The following is an 18115-nucleotide window of genomic DNA, read 5'->3' as shown; positions in this document are numbered from 1 at the left end:
AGTGCCTTGCTTGGTGCCGAAAATCTGGCCTGGACTGGAACGCGCATTGCTGATCTATATATCATCTCGGCAGACCTGACTCCGCGGTCATCTTGATTGTTGTTCGCAGCGCCAGTGCTACTAGGGGCAGCCTTTGCACCCAGTGCTCTCTGTCAAGTGTGGCGGTCAACGACGCCTTCAGTTGTCGGTGGAGACGCTTGACCATGCCGTTCCTCTGTGGGGGGTAAGCCGTAGTGGGACAGCAAAAGAGTGAGCTCTGGAATTATCATCCTCGGAGAGTAGGTATTCGCAATGGGCAACATAGCCCACATAGCAAAAAATTATTCCACCAATGACGCGACGCCTCAGGCCACCTTCAGCACCGGTCGACGCACGTCAGATGGTACCTGAAGCCTTGGGAGCGCCGAAGGAGCCCCATTAAGTCTAAATGTTCGTGATCTAAACGGCTCTCTGGTGGACGAAACGGCTGCACCGCTGAACGCGTATGCTGGGTCACTTTCACAGCTTGACAGGCTTGGCAGCCCAGCTTCGAAAATCTTTGTTCATCTGCCCAGACGAAGAGGTCTGCGATAAGCCTCTGTTTCGCTCTGATTAGTTAGCTCTTGCAATGAATCAAATATTTACTGCCGCAACTGATAGGACACGAACGGATGAGGAGCTGCCTGCGATGTGTCGCACGTGAGCAATGTTGTTGTGTGCGGAAAAGGTACCTCCCCCCCGCATGCTCTAGCGACGAACCTTTTTCGCGCGATTGGCGCTGCTCGGGGTCGTTTTGCTAGTCGGGGGCTAGAGCTTGGAAATCAATAGAGCCAGCATGCTAAGCGCCAATACGCTACAGTGCGTCGGTGGCCTGATTTTCGGTCCCAGAGATATGGCGGATGTCCCTAGAAAATTCGCAGATAAAGGAATGTTGACGAAGTTCACTTTCTCAGTACAAGGAACTGTTGGTCTTGAAAACGAGGGTTAACGGCTTGTGGTCGGTCAGAATCTAAAAGCTATAGCCTTCAAGAAAAAAAAACGCAAATGCTCGACTGCGCAATAGGTGGCCAATATATCCCTCGCGAAGGTGCTGTAGCGAGCTTCTGTGGGTTGGAGGCGCCTTGATAAGAAACCCAGTGGCATCCAGTCTGTGCCATTGTGCTGCTGTAGTACTGAAACCACTGGCGTGGTCAACGCATAAGGTGAGTTGGGGCTGAGGAAACGTTTGAATCAGCAACACGGCAGTAGCCAATCGCGTTTGGCTTCCTGGACAGAGTGTTCCTGCATCGAGGACCATTGGAAAGTAGGTTTCTTTTTTTGAGCCACAACAGGAGAGAGGAGGTTGATAATCGGCTGAAGAACTTGCGCACAACATGGTATGAAGCGCCTGTGAAAATTTATGAACGCCAGAATCTCGCGCAACTTTCGGAAGGAGGTTGGAGAGAGGAAGTCCGGGATTGCCCACACCCGTGATTCCAGGGCCTTGATGCCTTGTGGTGAAATGGGATGGCCGAGAAATTCCAACGCTTCAACTCCTAAAATCCATTTATCGGGCTTTAGGACCAGGCCGTGTTCATCCAGTCACTCAAATAGAAGGCGAAGGTGCTCCTTGTGTTCTTCGTCGGCGCGGTTTGCAACGAGAATGTCGTTAAGGTAGACGAAAATGAACGGGAGTCTGTGCGTAACCTCGTTTATGAACGTTTGAAAAGTTTGCGCCGCATTTTTGAAACTGTAAGGCATGCGGACAAACTCAACTAGACCAAATGGAGCAGTGATTGCTATCTTCGGAATGTCGCTGGGCTCGACAGGAATTAGGTAATACGTGCTTATTAAATATACATTGCTGTATATTTTTATTCCTGGAGACGAGCGCCGAAGTCATGTATGTGGGGAAGGGGATATTGATCCGGAGTAGTGACGGCATTCAAAGCTCAGTAATCACCACCCACAAGGCCGCTAGTCGTCACTGTCCTGCTTTGGAACCAGATGGATAGGTAAAGACCAATTCTTGGAGGAAGCACGAATAACGCCGAGTAGAAGCACGTGTTTGAACTCACGGTGGGAACTTACAACCTCCATCCAGCGAGCTTACGTGGCCGCGCGGCGACAGGTGGGCCGGTGGTATTGATGATGGGATGCGCCACCTTGTGTTTCACGGGCAGCGCATCATTTCGGGGCTTCGTGAGTTGCGGATACTCAGCAAGTGCCTTTTCCTACGTTGAGACCGACCGAAACATACGGATTCCAGATGAGGTGAGGTTAGACTGGAGGCCGAGTACATGGAGGGAGGTGATGTTATCGTTTAATCCGGTGTCTATCCTTATTGACCGGAGCCCATACGTCGCGATGGCAGTGTTGTTCACCACGTGTAGCGTGGGCGTGGACTTTGCGCGTTGGCAATCTGCGGCAGTGGCCGGAGCGATAGACAGCTTGGCTTCGATGTCGACGAGAAGGCGGGTGCCGGTGATGCGGAGGACTACGAAGAATTGGCGGCTTCCGCGAGGGCCGATGTTGCACGCCGCCGTTAGCGACTGGCCGGTGCGTTTCCCGTTCATGAACAGGGCTGGGTCCAGCGACTTGCTTGTTCGCGAAAGTGACAGTGTTGCCAAGTAGAACTGGCACGGCGAGTCTTTATGTGCGCTGCGAGACTGTGAAGGCGGATGGTTGCGCCGAAGTTGGTCGCCAATGTTGGCACTCGTCATCAGCTTCTCCATTGCAGTGGTAAGACGGTAGACTGTTTCCTCCAGGCCCGAGAGTCGGTCTACTGGCTTTGAGACTCTCGCAGCGGTCATAGGTAGCTGTGACGCAGACGAGCACTCGCACATGTGCTCAGCGAGTGCAGCTAGCCGATCTAGACTCGCCTCATCGGAACCCGCCAGCACCATGCGCGTGGACTGTAGGAGGCGCTGGGAAACGAGGAGTGGCTCTCATTTGCGGAGTGGCCACCCAGCAGCTGACGTAATCGGTGCAGGAGTTGTGAAGATCGTTGGTCGCCGGGTTCCTCAGAGAGGAGCTGTTGAAGCTGACTCTGTTGTGATGGCCCGAGGCGCTGCAGTACCATGCGTTTTAGGTCGTCGTATGCTGTGGCCGAAAGCGTACTTGGTATCAAGTTGTCTGTGGCATCATAGATGTCGGAGGGCAGCGCGGCGAGAACGAGGAGGTACCTAGCTGTATGTGAAGTGATCCACCAGAGTTGGAAACGGGTCTCTACTTGTATAAATCAAACTGGAGGATTCTTTTGCCAAAAGCTGGGAATCTGAAGCTCTGCTGGCGATGACAGAAAACGTAATCGTGGCGTCTTCTCTGCCAGCAGGAGTAGGAGCACTTTCGTCCATTGCATGCAGTGATCGAAGAAAATGTAAATGTCCTGGGCCAACAATTGTTGGGAGCTCGGTTTAGCGGAGGCAAGTAGTTAGTACACGTTTTGACAGGTTGGGAACGAAGAGTAGACTGGCTTTATTCTACTGTAAAACAGGTTTGCCGAGTGGCAGTGGTGGTGCTCCTGTCGCGCAGCCACCCCACGTGCTAAAAAAGAGCAGGGGGCAATGACCCCTACGTGGAGGTAAGGCGCGGTAATTGAATTTCACGGAAGCGCGGGTCAAATCAGTGACAGACGGTCACTACAGTGCCAAAACTCGCTTGACCAAGTGGGGATGTCACGTGCCCGACGCTGGACTTGCTGCGGCTTGCACTGCAAAATCCCGCGGTGATGTAAGGTAAGTGAACGTGAATTACAGGTGCATTAAGGTGGATTGATGCAGTGCTTTAATTTAAGTTGATAACTTCGAGAAGCCATGGTGCTTTCGCATTCAAATCACGTAAGGATATCTAAAAATGTCAGCTTTTATGTTTTCAAGTTCCTTCGTTGCTCTCAACAATAAACCATGTCGTTTCCTGTTATTATCACTTCCCCCATTCTGTGATCCCCCACCGGGCCTCTAGGGTAGCTGAATAAGCACAACGACGACAGCAGGACGATGATTCTGTGGCGAGGGCTGCGGTAATGGGCGTATATCGTTCGTTCGCGCTCGTTTACAGCGGCATAATGCTTGGTCCTTCGGAGCCGCAGACGAGCCGCGCAGCAGTGTCAGCCATTCGAATTAGTGTCGTCGTACGCTTCGTGTACGCAACTCCTAACCTCAGCGGAGACAGAAGCGATGTGTCAGGCTGGTACTGAGAGAGGCAACTAATTTGGAACGACAGAAAGCTTAGAACGACAGAAAGCTGAGCTAGTTGGTAAGGATTCATTATGCAAAAAAAGAGAGGTGAGGCGTGCAGACAGGACACAAGAGTAGTGAAATGGACAACACGAACACCGACTATCAACTAAAGGGAGCACTGAGGCGAAAAAGGAGAAATACGACACAAAACTCATCTGTGCAAGCTCAGGAATGGTATCACCACGTGTCAGTCGGGTACATGTGCCGGTCTACGTGAGAGATTACTATTAAGGCACTTAATCTCTTCCTTATGTAAAGTAATCGAAGGCTGACTCACGCACGTACTTCCACCATTATAGATATGCCATACATCTACCATAAGACGCATATCTTCATTCTTATACCTTTACAATATCGCGCATTATCATATCCTGACTGGAAGCTTACCATTATCATTGAAAAGAAAGGTGTACAATCCGTGCATTCTACCGGTGCCAGCATATGGAGCAGAAACTTGCAGACTGACAAAGAAGCTTCAAAACAAGTTAAGAACAACCCAAAGAGTGATGGAACGAAGAATGTTAGGGGTATTGTCAAGAGACAGAAAGAGAGCGGTGTCAATCAGAGAGCCAACACCTATAGCCGATATTCTAATTGACATTAAGAGAAAAAAAATAGAGCTGCAGAGGTCATGTAATGCGTAGATTAGATAACTGGTGTACCATTAGGGTTACAGAATGGGTGCCAAGAGAAGGGAAGCGCAGTCGAGGACGGCAGAAGACTGGGTGGGGCGATGAAATTAGGAAATTCGCAGGCGCTAGTTGGAATCGATTGGTCAGTACAGGGGTACTTAGAGATCGCACGGAGAGGCCCTCGTCCTGCAGCGGAGATAACGTAGGCTGATCATGATGGTGGCATGTGCTAGATTTATACCGTACACCTTACATAAGTGGGTCTACACCACTTTATCTTGCATAGAATGCCTGACTCTGGGATTGATGCTAATGAAAACAAACCACTTTTCAACTGCACAAGAATGTTTTGGAGAAATACAACCGCCACTCAAGCAGCACATGTTTTTTCATAAACGCGAATTCGTGGCGGGCACATTGCGCATCTCATAACACTAAACTTGCAACCCAACAGAAGTGAAAAACGCAGGAGGCTGAAAATAAGGGCACAGTGCAACAGTCAATTAAAACAAGCACACGTGAAGCTTGTTTCGCGACTTCAAGGAAACACTAACAATAGCAATACAACAGCCACACTAACAATAGTTTCGTGATCTTGGCTACAAAAATGTGTAATATATTTCACGTAATTATGTTGAATGGTAAGTACTGTTAGCACAGTATTCGGTGATAGTGTGCCTGTTAATGTGTCATTACTATGCGCTTTATAAGTCATCTCACAGGCATCGCCCCGATCATTAAAAAAAAAACATATTTGAAAACATGTGTACTGTCATGTGATTCACACAATGAACCATTCCTTAGCTCCCCCCATCAGTCATTCCATCTTTCAATTTCCCTCATACAAACACCTTACGATTAAGTAATCTAGACACTAAAGACATCTGCGCCGGTATTGAGCCAGTACTGCTGAAACATGACTGAGCCGGAGTGGACAGGCAATATACGCTGTGACTTTGTTCTATAGACAATCAAAGCCCTTAACATCATTTGGAACGAACGGGCGTGCATTTCAAGCTTGAACACTGCGTGACAAACACCACTGACAACAGGATTTCACGCGGAAGAAAACGAGAGGTCTGCGTGATGCCAGAGCTTTCAAAATAACATCGCATGCACTTTCACGTGACATCCGCTGTCGGAAGCAGCGATCTCGCTCCAATAATGACGCAGGCGCGCTTGACGTCGGCGGCCGCGCACATCACTGACCAGAGCGGTGCGCGTTGAAAGCGCTCGTTGAACGCAGCCGCCCGTAGCGCCACTGCTTCTGCCAGAGCTGAGCGCACACGTGGCGAACACAGATAGGTTCAAAAGAGGTGAGACTCACGATGCAGGTGATTCCTATGACGAGCGTCCCGTCGCGTATACTGCACAAGAAACAGCAGCGACTCAGGATCGCCATGGTCGTCGCTGCGCTCAGCGCACGGGCCTCGGCCGGGCGGCACACTGTGCCTCCGGGCGGGAATCCCCCGCTTGGAAACACTTTTAGCCCGCGGTATCCCTGCTCGCTCAGTGGCCGCTTCCCCGTTGGCTGGCACTCCGCCAGCTGGTGGCCAGTGTGAGCTCGGGGCGCAAGGTTCGCGCACGCGGTTTCTATTTTGGTGCGACACTCTAACAGCGCGGAATAAAGAGCGCAGTCCGAGCGGGCAGGCCTCGGCCGTCGGTTAATGTCTTAATTGCGTATTGCGGTCCAAACAGAAGGCGGCTACTAATTACGCCGCAAAATAGAGTCGAGAGTGAAAATGGCGCAATGGCGAAATAGCGCTGGGACAGTGGCGTAGCCAGAAATATCGTTCGGGGGGCCTCACGTTGCAACTCGGCCTCCTCCTTATGGAATTTGTCGAGGAATCAAATAAGTGAATAACAACTGCATTGCTATTGCGACAGTTGCCGCAAACGAATTCTTGAACGCTGCGCACTGTCAAGACAAGTAAAATACGTATTTTTTCATAAAAGTATACACTCGTATGTCCCAAAAATTGTGTCCGACATAACTGATATCAATTCTTCCAATTTTTTTCTATTTATTAGGTAAAGAAAATATCCCACGAACTTTAGAACTATATCAGCTCGAAACAAGCAAAGCACTGCATGCCGCTGATATTGCCGCTAGGTGTCACGAGCCAGCGCTGAAAAAAGAAGTTGGGACTGGAACACGCGCTCAGCAAGAGACGGGCGCTGAAGTAGAAGAGGTAGAAGCTGAGGACGCCGGCTTGAATTTATTGCACGCCATCTTGTACAACTGCCTCCCTAGCCGACGCCGGGTACATCGTCCATTGTCTTTTCATGACAAAACTGGTGGAGGTGCTGGGTACGGTTTATCCGATGCCACAAACCCCTCCTGGTAGCAGGAGTACCAGCCCTATCTTAGTGGGCACCCCTGTTCACCGGGCAAGCAGGAGAATCCGAGGATTGCCTCCGGAGCTTGATCATTTCTCCGCAACAACATCGACGCCCCCACACACCGGTATGGAAGGAACGTCGACGTCCCTACCGACCATTAGGCAAGGTACGGCCACAACGGCAACGCAGTATCTGCTGCAGAATCTTCGAGTGCCGAAAGTGTTCCACGGAGATATCTTCGAGCATGTAGGAGACTGGTTAGTCCACTTTGAGCGCGTTGCCGAGATAAATGAATGGAGCGACGCGGCGAAGTTAAGGAACGTCTACTTCAGCTTGGAGGACGGTGCCCGCACTTGGTACGAGAACCGAGAAGGGCTCATCAAATCGTGGCTCGAGTTCCGTCGTGCCTTGCTGGAGACATACACCAATGCTGATCGCCGCGAACGAGCCGAACGGGCGCTCCAATCCCGCATTCATCTGCCGAACGAGAGCGTGACGTTGTACGTCGAGGATATGACGCGCCTCTTCCGTCGGGTGTCCGAGGCAAAGAAGCTGCGCCATATAATGCGGGGAGTTAAGGAACAGCTATTTGCTGGCCTTGTTCGAAGCCCGCCGAAGACCGTGACTGAATTCTTAACCGAAGCCACCACGATGGAAAAGATGTTACACCAGCGCTCAACCTTCTATGAAAAGCAGTTGAACCCAACTTCACCTTCGGACCAGCGCTCAGCTCCGTATGACAGTGTTGCAATCGAACCGCTGGCACGAGTTGTTGCATATGGGTCGCAAGCCCCAAGGGTAGCGTTGGCCTGGCGGCCTGGGGCACAACTGGAAGCATCCGAAGGTCCTGGCAAAGCATGAGTCGACTGCTAACAGAACAATTTGTTTATTCTAGCATCGCAAAAGGGCGGCCGGTCAGGTCGACCGAAGTGGAGAAACGGGAGAGCACGTTACTCGACGGAAGAAATCGGAGCCTCTCTCTTGGCGTCCGGGGGTAGCTGCTTTTATACTCTCGGAGTCGGGGGCAAGAAGGAACGCCTGTCAGAGCCGCACGTGATGCGGGCACGGACACGCTGAGAGACACGCTGAGACAAGAAGGTGACGCATCCGCCGGGCCGGCGCCGGTGAGACCTCCTCGCTTCACACTTGGGGAGCTCCTCTCTTCACTTCACTTCCCTTTATTACCTTAAAGACCCCGGTTAGGGGGTATTACATAAGGGGTGGGTTTACAAATCAAGGTTACAGAGAGTGATCTTCATGAGAAACAAATGTAGTTAAGTTGTCCGCAAAAGTTGATGAACACGTGATGGCTGCAATGTTCCGGGGAAGGCCATTCCAATCCACTGCTATGCGAAGAAAAAATGAGGCTGCAAAAGTAGTGGTGCGAGCACGTGCGCGTGCGATTGAGTAAGGATGGGACGTACGGGGGGATATGCGCGCGGGTGGGATGATATACGGTGCTTGATTGAGCGGACTGTGAAATAATTTGTGGAACAAACAAAGACTGGCGATGCGGCGACGCACAGAAAGATTAGCAAGATCAGTTTTACGTTTTAGGGATGATATGCTTATGTCGTATGAATATGAAGAATGGATGAACCTAGTGGCACGATTTTGTACAGATTCTAGTTCGTTTCTTAAGTATGCTTGATGCGGGCTCCAGATGGGTGCTGCATATTCTAGTTTCGATCTGATGAGTGATTTGTACGCGAGAAGTTTTATGTCTGATGGTGCGTGTCGCAAATGACGCTTTAAAAAACCGAGGGATCTGTTCGCGGATGATATGATATTGCTGATGTGTGCGTTCCATGAAAGGTCAGAGGATAAGGTGACGCCTAGATATTTGTATGTTTGAACTTGTTCGACAGTGGAGTGGGAGATCAGGTATGAAAATGATAGGGGATTAAGTTTGCGATGAAAGGAAACGAGCTTGCATTTAGTAGGATTAAGCTTCATTAACCAAAGATCGCACCGCTGTTGTACAAGGTTAAGGTCATGTTGGAGTGTAGTTTGATCAGAAATCTTTGTAATTGTGCGATAGATGACACAGTCGTCGGCAAATATACGGATATGGGAGGATACATGTACAGGCAGGTCGTTAATATATATGAGGAACAGGAGGGGTGCGAGTACAGATCCTTGGGGGACGCCGGATGCTACAGGGAGGGAGCTGGAGCGGCTACTTTTAATTGAAACAAACTGGGAGCGTTTGTTGAGAAATGCTACGATCCATGCGAAAACGTTAGGGTGCAAATTCAGCTGGGAGAGTTTTAGTATAAGGCGTTTGTGTGATACTGTATCGAATGCTTTAGCGAAGTCGAGAAAGATTGCATCGGTCTGAAGGTTGAGGTCGAGATTAGAGTGTAGATCATGAAGAAAATATGGCAAGTTGGGTTTCACAAGATAAAGATTTACGGAATCCGTGCTGGGAAGGATGAAAAAAATTGTTAGTGTCAAGGAAGTGCATAATGTGAGAGTATATGACGTGTTCCATAATTTTGCATGGGACGCTTGTTAGAGAAATGGGGCGGTAATTTAGCGGGGATTGTTTGTTACCTGATTTGTGGACTGGAATAACCTTGCCCTCTTTCCAGTCGTCTGGTAAGATTCCTGTTTGAAGTGAAAGTGAAAAGAGCATCGAAAAATACACTGCAATAATTTCTTTAGTATTTTTTAACAGTTTTGAGTTAATGTCGTCGACACCAGCCGATGATGAAAGTTTTAATTTGTCAATGAGTGATGAAATGCCAGCGACAAAAATTTCAACAGGGGCCATCATTGGCAGTGTCGCAGTAGGTGGCGTAGGAAGAGGCAAGTCGGCTTCTTCAGTGAACACGGATGAAAACGCGATGTTAAAAGTGTCAGCACAAACAGCGTCGCTCATAATTTCGTCTTTATTGCTTGTAAGTGGGATGTCATGTGTTTGTTGCGGGTTTATGACTTCCCAAAATTTTCTAGGGTTAGTTTTTAGAATTTTAGCTAAGTCGTTATGATAAAATGTTTCTCGCGCTTTCCGAATTGCAGTGTAATAAGCGTCTTCCGCAGAATAGTACCTGTCCCATGCGCTCGGACTTCCATCACATTTCGCAGTACGAAAAAGGCGCTTTTTCTTATTTGGAGTCTTTTTAAATTTTTACAGAACCATGGTTTATTTTTATTGGCAAGAAAGCTCACCGTGGGGATGAATTTATTAGTCAGGTCAGTAATTTTGTCTTTAATCGCTAGCCAGTTGTCATTGAGGGAACGGGAAACGAAATTGGATTGGAAAACAGGCAGAAAATCTCGTAATTCATTATTAATTGCTTCATAGTTAGCCTTATCGTACAAGTGAATTGTTTTGCGGAAGACGGAACGTGTTTTGGGGACGAAGTTAAAAGTGGTATAAATGACTTTGTGATCGCTCATTTCTCGTAAATATGCGATCGATTTTAAGCTTTCGGGGTTACTCGTTAGTAGAAGGTCTAGAATGTTTGACGATTCACAAGTGACGCGCGTCGGTTCTGTTACTTGTTGGGTGAGGCCAAAGTTGAGGCAAACATTAATAAATTCGCTTGCTTCGGTATTTCCTGAAGTTGGTGAAGCCTGATTGAGCCAATTAATGCTAGGGAAGTTGAAGTCTCCATAAAGGAGGATCTGTGCATTGGGGTGTTTTTTAGTAAGCTGGGATAATATTTCATTAAGTTCGAGGGCGAAATCTGGATCAGTTCGAGGGGGCCTGTAGCATACCCCAAGTATTATTGCTTCGGGAGGGGCACGACACATTACCCATAGCGATTCCAGTTGTGAAGATGTACTGATTAGAGAGCATGATAGTTCTTTGTTAGTGGCGATGAGTACGCCCCCGCCACGTGCATTTTTGCGGTCGTGGCGAAAAATGTTAAAGTTCGGCAAGTCAGCCAGTGCCTCCATATCTGAAATGTCGTCATTGAGCCATGTTTCTGTTAGTATCAGTATACTACTGCCGGTTGATTGTACTAGATTAGACAGGAGCACGCGTTTCGGAAGAAAACTACGTATGTTAGTATAAAGTACAGAAAATGAAAGATTCGCTCTTGCGCATTTATGGTGCTGATGGCGTGGTTGCTGACGGCGACATGATCCCTACGATACGGCTTTGACAGTTCCTGATGCAGTGTCAAAGATATATCGCTGGGCTCCAATATGCAATGTTTTGTAACGCAATAAAAATGGTACGGATTTGCTCCTAGCAAAGGCAATGAGCTGTTTTCGGGCGGTTCGAACTGGACGCGTGAAGTCTTCCCCAATGCTGAAATTTGTGCCTTTTAGTTTTGGACCGTTTGAGAGGATAGATTCTTTAGTTTTGAAGGATGAAAGCTTCACTATGATGGGTCGTTTGCGGTTAGTGGTGTAACGCCCTAGTCGATGTGCTCGCTCTATATCTTTGGGCTCGACTATAAGACCAAAGCGTTCAAGACAGTGGCTTACGATTATTTGCTCCGATTGAACGTATGTTTCCTTCGGGTTAGTGTCAGGAAAACCGTAGAATATTAAATTGTTGCGCCGGGAACGGTTCTCGAGGTCGTCAAGGCGCTCTTCAATATCGCACATACGATGGTTTAGTTGACCGGTCTTAGTGCTAATTGCGTCAACTTCTGTTCGGAGAGCCAAAAGATTTTTGCAGAGATTTTCTAAGTCTGTGAGGCGGGTGCTTAGATTAGCAATAGTGCAGTTTGTGCTCGTTAGCTGGGTTTTGAGGCTCTGCATCTCGGATATTAGTGTGGCCTGGCCAGTAGACAATTTTTCTAGTTCGTCGAGGACGGCTTTTTCAGGACCGGGGTTTGTCTCTATGTCCCCTGATAGAAGTAGCAAGGCACGTATGACTTCAATACATTCAGAAATAAGTAAAATGCAGCACTGTGGGCTTGGCAGCTGCACCAAAAAGTAATCACTTGATTTTTTTTAGAAGGAGCTTGATACCAACTACTAACCTGCATGATCAGGATGAACTGGTTAGCGGTCTGTGTGGTGGCACAGCCGCGAAGCCCACAGTGCGCGGTGGACGGTGGTTGCAGCTTTATAGGTTGCGCATATGATGTTGTCGATGGCGATACGGTAGCTGGATTAGTTTCGATGATCCACAGCGGTGCTGGGGGCGCTGTCAAACGTCCTGAAGCATGGGCGACAGGGAGGAGGCAGACGCTGGGTTCGCTTCCGTTGGCAGCAGGCACGAAGCTACCCTAAGTGGCAGAAGAGGCTGCCAAGAAGGTAGACACGAGCAGGTCGACGATGATGCGGGCGAAAACCTGCATGATCAGGATGAACTGGTTAGCGGTCTGTGTGGTGGCACAGCCGCGAAGCCCACCAAGCTCCCTGGCTGCCGCGCCTTGACAAGCGTGGGCACCGACATGCACACACACACACACGCACACTTGAAGACACGTGGCATTGAAACATGCCTGGACGCGCTTGGCGGGGAGGCGTTGCGGCGGCGCTGAACGGGCCAAAATGTCCGCCGCTTTGAACGAAGCCCCGGTGTCCGTTGCATCCGCGCCGGCTATACCGCGCGTCGTAGGCGAAACGTAACAGACCGGCCCGCCGGGGGAAGGAGATCCCGATGGTCAGGGGACTGCATCCGCTGTCCGGAGGGATGTCGCTCGATGATGCTCATAACCGAAGTCGGTCGTCCCTCAGCGTTTCTTGAGCGCAGCGCACAGAGCAGGCCTCGTTCTCACGTTCAGGTTGACACAGGACACTGCAAAGTGACTTCGGGAGAGTTGCGATTTTTGTTTCTCGTTCCCAGCAAGCGTTAGAACTACGCCGAAACTCAACCGCTCAGTCAGCAAGCACGACGCAACCCTCACTAAGCCATGCCAGGCTCCTTCCCCTTTTATACTACTGCCTACTTCCTTACAGTAGTCTAGCAGCACCCAGAACACGTCCACAAATTGGAAAATTGCACTAGAAAGCACTTCATCACTTTGAAACACTAAACAAAAGCAATATGTTAAAAAAACTGCCTCAGGAAGAAAAACATCAGTAACAAACAACTCTGAGGCTGATTCCTACGTTAGGGGCTTCGACTTAAGCCATCGGCGTTACCGTTGAGACTCCCCTTTTTGTAACGCACCTCAAAGGAATATTGTTGCAAAGCGAGGCTCCAGCGCAGGAGGCGGCCATTTATGGAAGAGATGGTCTGCAGCCATTGGAGAGGGCAGTGATCCGTCTCGAAGCATGCGAAGCGGAGAACGCAGCGAGCGACCGTACACTAGCTCAGCTGGCGAAAACCCCGTAGCCGCATGCGGCGCGGTCTTTAATGCAAACATCACCCCAGGCAGACACAGCTCCCAGTCAGTGTGTTGTTCAAAACACAATGCTCTCAACACGCGCTTCATGACGGAGTGGAGCTTCTCAGCGGAATTCGACTGTGGGCGGTACACTGAGCTGTGTAACAGCTTTACCCCACACCTTTCGAGAAAAGTTGTCGTCAAAGCGCTAGTAAACACTGTGCCCTGATCTGATTGGAATTCCGCAGGAAAACCAACTCGCGCAAATATAGACAGTAGTGTATTGACTATCTCAACTGAGCTGAGTTCTTTAAGCGGCACTGCTTCAGGGAACTTTGTCGCTGGGCAGATCACAGTCAAAATGTGTCTGTACCCCGTGGTTGTTACCGGCAGAGGTCCCACTGTATCAATAACGAGCCGTCTAAAAGGCTCCGTAAAGATAGGTACCAACTTCAACGGCGCCCTCGATTTGTCCCCTGGTTTGCCCACCCGCTGACAAGTGTCACATGTCCTCACAAAGTGGTCTGCGTCCCGAAAACACCCTGGCCAATAGTACTCTTGCAAGAGACGGTCCTTAGTTTTCTTAACTCCTAGGTGTCCGGACCACGAACCCCCATGCGACAAGCGCAACAGATCCTGACGGTAGCACTGAGGCACGATCAGCTGATCGAACTCCACTCCTCTGCGGTCTAAATACTTCCGGTACAGGACCCCACCTCTTTCCACAAAACGAGCATTTTTCTTGGCGATACCTTCCTTGACAATGCAGCGTATGTTTTCTACGCTGCCATCCTTTTTTTGCTCGGCTATCAAAGCCGCCCTGCTGACTTTTAGCAACCTATTAAGTCCGTCTGACGTAGGCGCGATGAGCAAATCTGCAGATAGCTCTTCTAACTTTCCCGTGTCGGGCATTTCCTCTCCAGTATCTGGTGCCTTCAACGCTACAGGCTCAATTTTATTCAGTTCGGACGTGCTCTGAATATCAGCTTGCTGCGCCTCTGACCCTTTCTCATTGTTCGACAACGTCGGCCCCGCAACTACCGCCTTTGCAGCGAGCTCCCGAACTTTCGATCTGGTTAAGGCCTGAATGCTAGCCTCACCAAACAAAAGCCCCTTCTCGCGCAGGAGGTGATCGGACCTGTTCGAAAATAGGTACGGTTACTGGGGGGGCAGCATAGATGACACTGTGGCCTCCGTCTCAAGCGCTCCGAAAGGTCCTTCAATAAGCACTTTTGCTACGGGCAGACACACGCTATGAGCTTCCACGGCTTGCTTGATCCATGCGCACTCGCCCGTGAACATATCGGGTTCTACGTAAGAGGGGTGAACTACATCCATTGTAGCTGCGGAATCGCGAAGCACTCGGCACTCTTTCCCGTTTACGAGGAGGTCTCGCATGTAAGACTCGAGAAGCTTCATGTTCTCGCCAGTGCTGCATAATGACAAAAACACGACTTTTGTTTTTGTTTCCGGACACTGCGCCGAAAAGTGACCCGGCTTCTGACACGTATAACACACGCGCGCTTGCCTCGTCTCGAACCGCTTTCTGCGTTCGGCTTCGGCTGCCGCCGTCTCCTTAGGTTCGCTCGGACTGCTTTCACTCGCATCCACACTACGTGTGTCCCCTCTTGCTCTCATTGGTGTGAACTTCGGCCTCTCAAACCTGGAGCCAAATTCACCCTTTTGACCGTCCTTAGCTCCGCGAGCCCGACGCGTCACAAACTCCTCGGCTAGCTCGGCGGCTTTAGCCACCGTACTAACGTCTGGCCTATCCAAGACCCAGTACCGCACTTTCTCAGGTAACCGACTATAGAACTGTTCCAGCCCGAAACACTGCAGAACTTTCTCGTGGTCAGCAAACGCTTTCTCTTTGAGCCACTCCAGCACGTTTGACATTAGCCTGTAGGCAAACTCTGTATATGACTCACTTCTGCCTTTCTCATTTTCCCGAAACTTCCGACGGAACGCCTCCGCTGACAGCCTGTACTTTTTTAGCAGAGTCGATTTCACTTTGTCGAAATCCTCTGCCTCCTCTCTCTTCAAGCGAGCGACTACGTCGGCCGCCTCGCCGGGTAACAAAGTGAGCAAGCGCTGTGGCCACGTTTCTCGAGAGAACCCCTGCTTCTCGCACGTTCGCTCAACGTTAACCAGGAACAAACCAATGTCCTCTCCAAGCTTAAACGGCCGCATCAGGTCAGTCATTTTGAACAATACTCGTTCTCCTGCACCATGTGCCTGACTTCCATTACGAGCGCGTTCCATCTCTACCTCGAGACGCTTCATTTCCAAAGCGTGGTCGCGCTCTTCTTTTTCTTTCTGCTCTTTTCGTTCGCGCTCATCTTTCTCTTTCTGTTCTTTAAGTTCGCGCTCCTATTTCTCTTTTTGCTCTTTAAGTTCGCGCTCCTGTCTTTTTGCCGTCTCCCTCTCCTCAATGGTCTCAAGGCATTCCGACAGCTCGTCATCCTTAGCTTCTAACTCAAGAATAGCCCTTAGCAGTTCTGGTTTTCTGAGTTTGTCTGAGACATCCAGACCCAACTCTCTTGCAAGCTCCAGCAATTTCGGTTTGCGCAACGACTTCAAATCCATGGCTGCTCTGAATGCTGCTTTCTCTACTGCCTACTATTGTCTTGCCGCAAACTAACCCGGCAGCAACGACAACCACAATTACCAGCTCTGTTTCTGACACTAACAAAAGCCTGGCAAAACTCAGAAGAAGAAAGTCCCGCACTCACCAAACCTCGCAGCCAAGAATTCAGCGCAATCGTTCCGCTGCAGGCAACCAGTCATCACACAGGGCTCGTTGCACTGCTCCCGGATGGTCGTTGTGCTGCTCAGCATACAGTCAACTGCATATCTTCGCTGCTGGCCTCCGTTGTCGCGATCTCACCGCTGGCAGACAGTTGTTGCAATCGCACCGCTGGCACGAGTTGTTGCATATGGGTCGCAAGCCCCAAGGGTAGCGTTGGCCTGGCGGCCTGGGGCACAACTGGAAGCATCCGAAGGTCCTGGCAAAGCATGAGTCGACTGCTAACAGAACAACTTGTTTATTCTAGCATCGCAAAAGAGCGGCCGGTCAGGTCGACCGAAGTGGAGAAACGGGAGATCACGTTACTCGACAGAAGAAATCGGATCCTCTCTTGGCGTCCGGGGGTAGCTGCTTTTATACTCTCGGTGTCGGGGGCAAGAAGGAACGCCTGTCAGAGGCGCACGTTATGCGGGCACAGACACGCTGAGAGACACGCTGAGACAAGAAGGTGACGCATCCGCCGGGCCGGCGCCGGTGAGACCTCCTCGCTTCACACTTGGGGAGCTCCTCTCCCCGGCTGCCGCGCCTTGACAAGCGTGGGCACCAACATGCACACACACACACACGCACACTTGAAGACACGTGGCATTGAAACATGCCTGGACGCGCTTGGCGGGGAGGCAATGCGGCGGCGCTGAACGGGCCAAAATTTCCGCCGCTTTGAACGAAGCCCCGGCGTCCGTTGCATCCGCGCCGGCTATACCGCGCCTCGTAGGCGAAACGTAACAACAGGCACGCGAACGCTGCTTCACTGACGGACGCGATTGCCTTTGGAAACGTGGACGTTCTCCGAGATCTTATCCGCTCTGAGGTGCGTGATGAGCTTCAACGGCTCACCTGCCCGCCTCAGCCAACGCTAGGTTCCATTTCTGCCCTTGTGAGGAATGAAGTGCAGCAAGCGATGCAATGTCCAGTTCCAAGCAACAATGCGCCGCCTGTGACAGCACAGTTGCAGCGGCCGTCGTATGCGGAAGTTTTGAGGCGAGTCCCTGTCCCCGCTCCGACCCATTTCGACCCCGCCACGTCATACGTCCCGCCGCTCCCATCTGTGCAACCAATCTAACGTATGGAGGATCATCGCCCGCTCGAAAGGAAATCTGACGTCTGGCGTACCCCGGACAGAAGGCCTCTGTGCTATCATTGTGGAGAAGCCGGTCACGTATACCGCGAGTGCTCATACCGCCGCCTCGGACTGCAAGGTGTTGCCGCGGATTCACCAAGGCCCAGATATGGCGAAAGGCCTAGGGCGATTGAAGAATACTTGACCCAGCAGAGTATGCCACTGTTCCCGCGGCGGCAGTCACGCTCGCCATCCCTCAGGCGTTCTTCCCCCGCTCCAAGAAGGACTTTAGAACACATCAGAGACTTCGTACTAGACAGACAGGCTCATGTAAAAATTGGAGATTTTAGGTCCCAGCCTACCCCTATGGGCACCAGGGGTACGCCACAAGGAGCCGTCCTCTCCCCTCTGCTCTTCAATATTGCTCTTATAAATGTGCCTGAGCAACTCGATCGCATAGAAGGAATTCGGCACGCCCTCTATGCAGATGACATCACGGTCTGGGTGACGAAGAGCAGTCTGGGGCAGATGGAAGAGGCGCTCCAAGAGGCTGCTTCGACAGTCCAAAAATATGCCAAGGAGTGCGGACTGCGCTGCTCCCCGGAAAAACCGGCACTTCTAATCATGCGCAGACGAGAAGATGAAGCCCCGGTCAAAATTAGTGTGCACGACGCTGCGATCCCTGAAGTGGAGACAGTGCGTATCCTGGGATTACTAGTTAACAAGAAGGGTCTCAACGCAGCAATGATTACTCAACCCCGTACATCATGCGAACAAGTCATGCGAATGATCATACGTATCACCAATAAAACGAGAGGGATGATGGAGAA

The 18115-nt window shown here is 50.5% G+C and overlaps 1 protein-coding gene across 1 annotated transcript in view; it reads right to left on the bottom strand.

Annotated features, from left to right (window-relative positions):
- LOC126524302 (uncharacterized) overlaps positions 1 to 6298 on the bottom strand; it is a 95083-nt gene extending 88785 nt beyond the window's left edge. Inside the window, exon 1 of the mRNA XM_050172642.3 lies at positions 6159 to 6298. Within this exon, the coding sequence (XP_050028599.2) occupies positions 6159 to 6233 (75 nt within the window). The 5' untranslated portion in view covers positions 6234 to 6298. The remainder of the gene's footprint in view (positions 1 to 6158) is intronic.
- Between the last annotated feature and the right edge of the window lie 11817 nt (positions 6299 to 18115).

The sequence above is a fragment of the Dermacentor andersoni genome, chromosome 3 (assembly GCF_023375885.2).
Source record: "Dermacentor andersoni chromosome 3, qqDerAnde1_hic_scaffold, whole genome shotgun sequence".
Lineage (NCBI taxonomy): Eukaryota > Metazoa > Arthropoda > Arachnida > Ixodida > Ixodidae > Dermacentor > Dermacentor andersoni.
The sequence above is the reverse complement of the archived record's forward strand: the minus strand, read 5'-3'. Positions and strand labels throughout refer to the sequence as shown.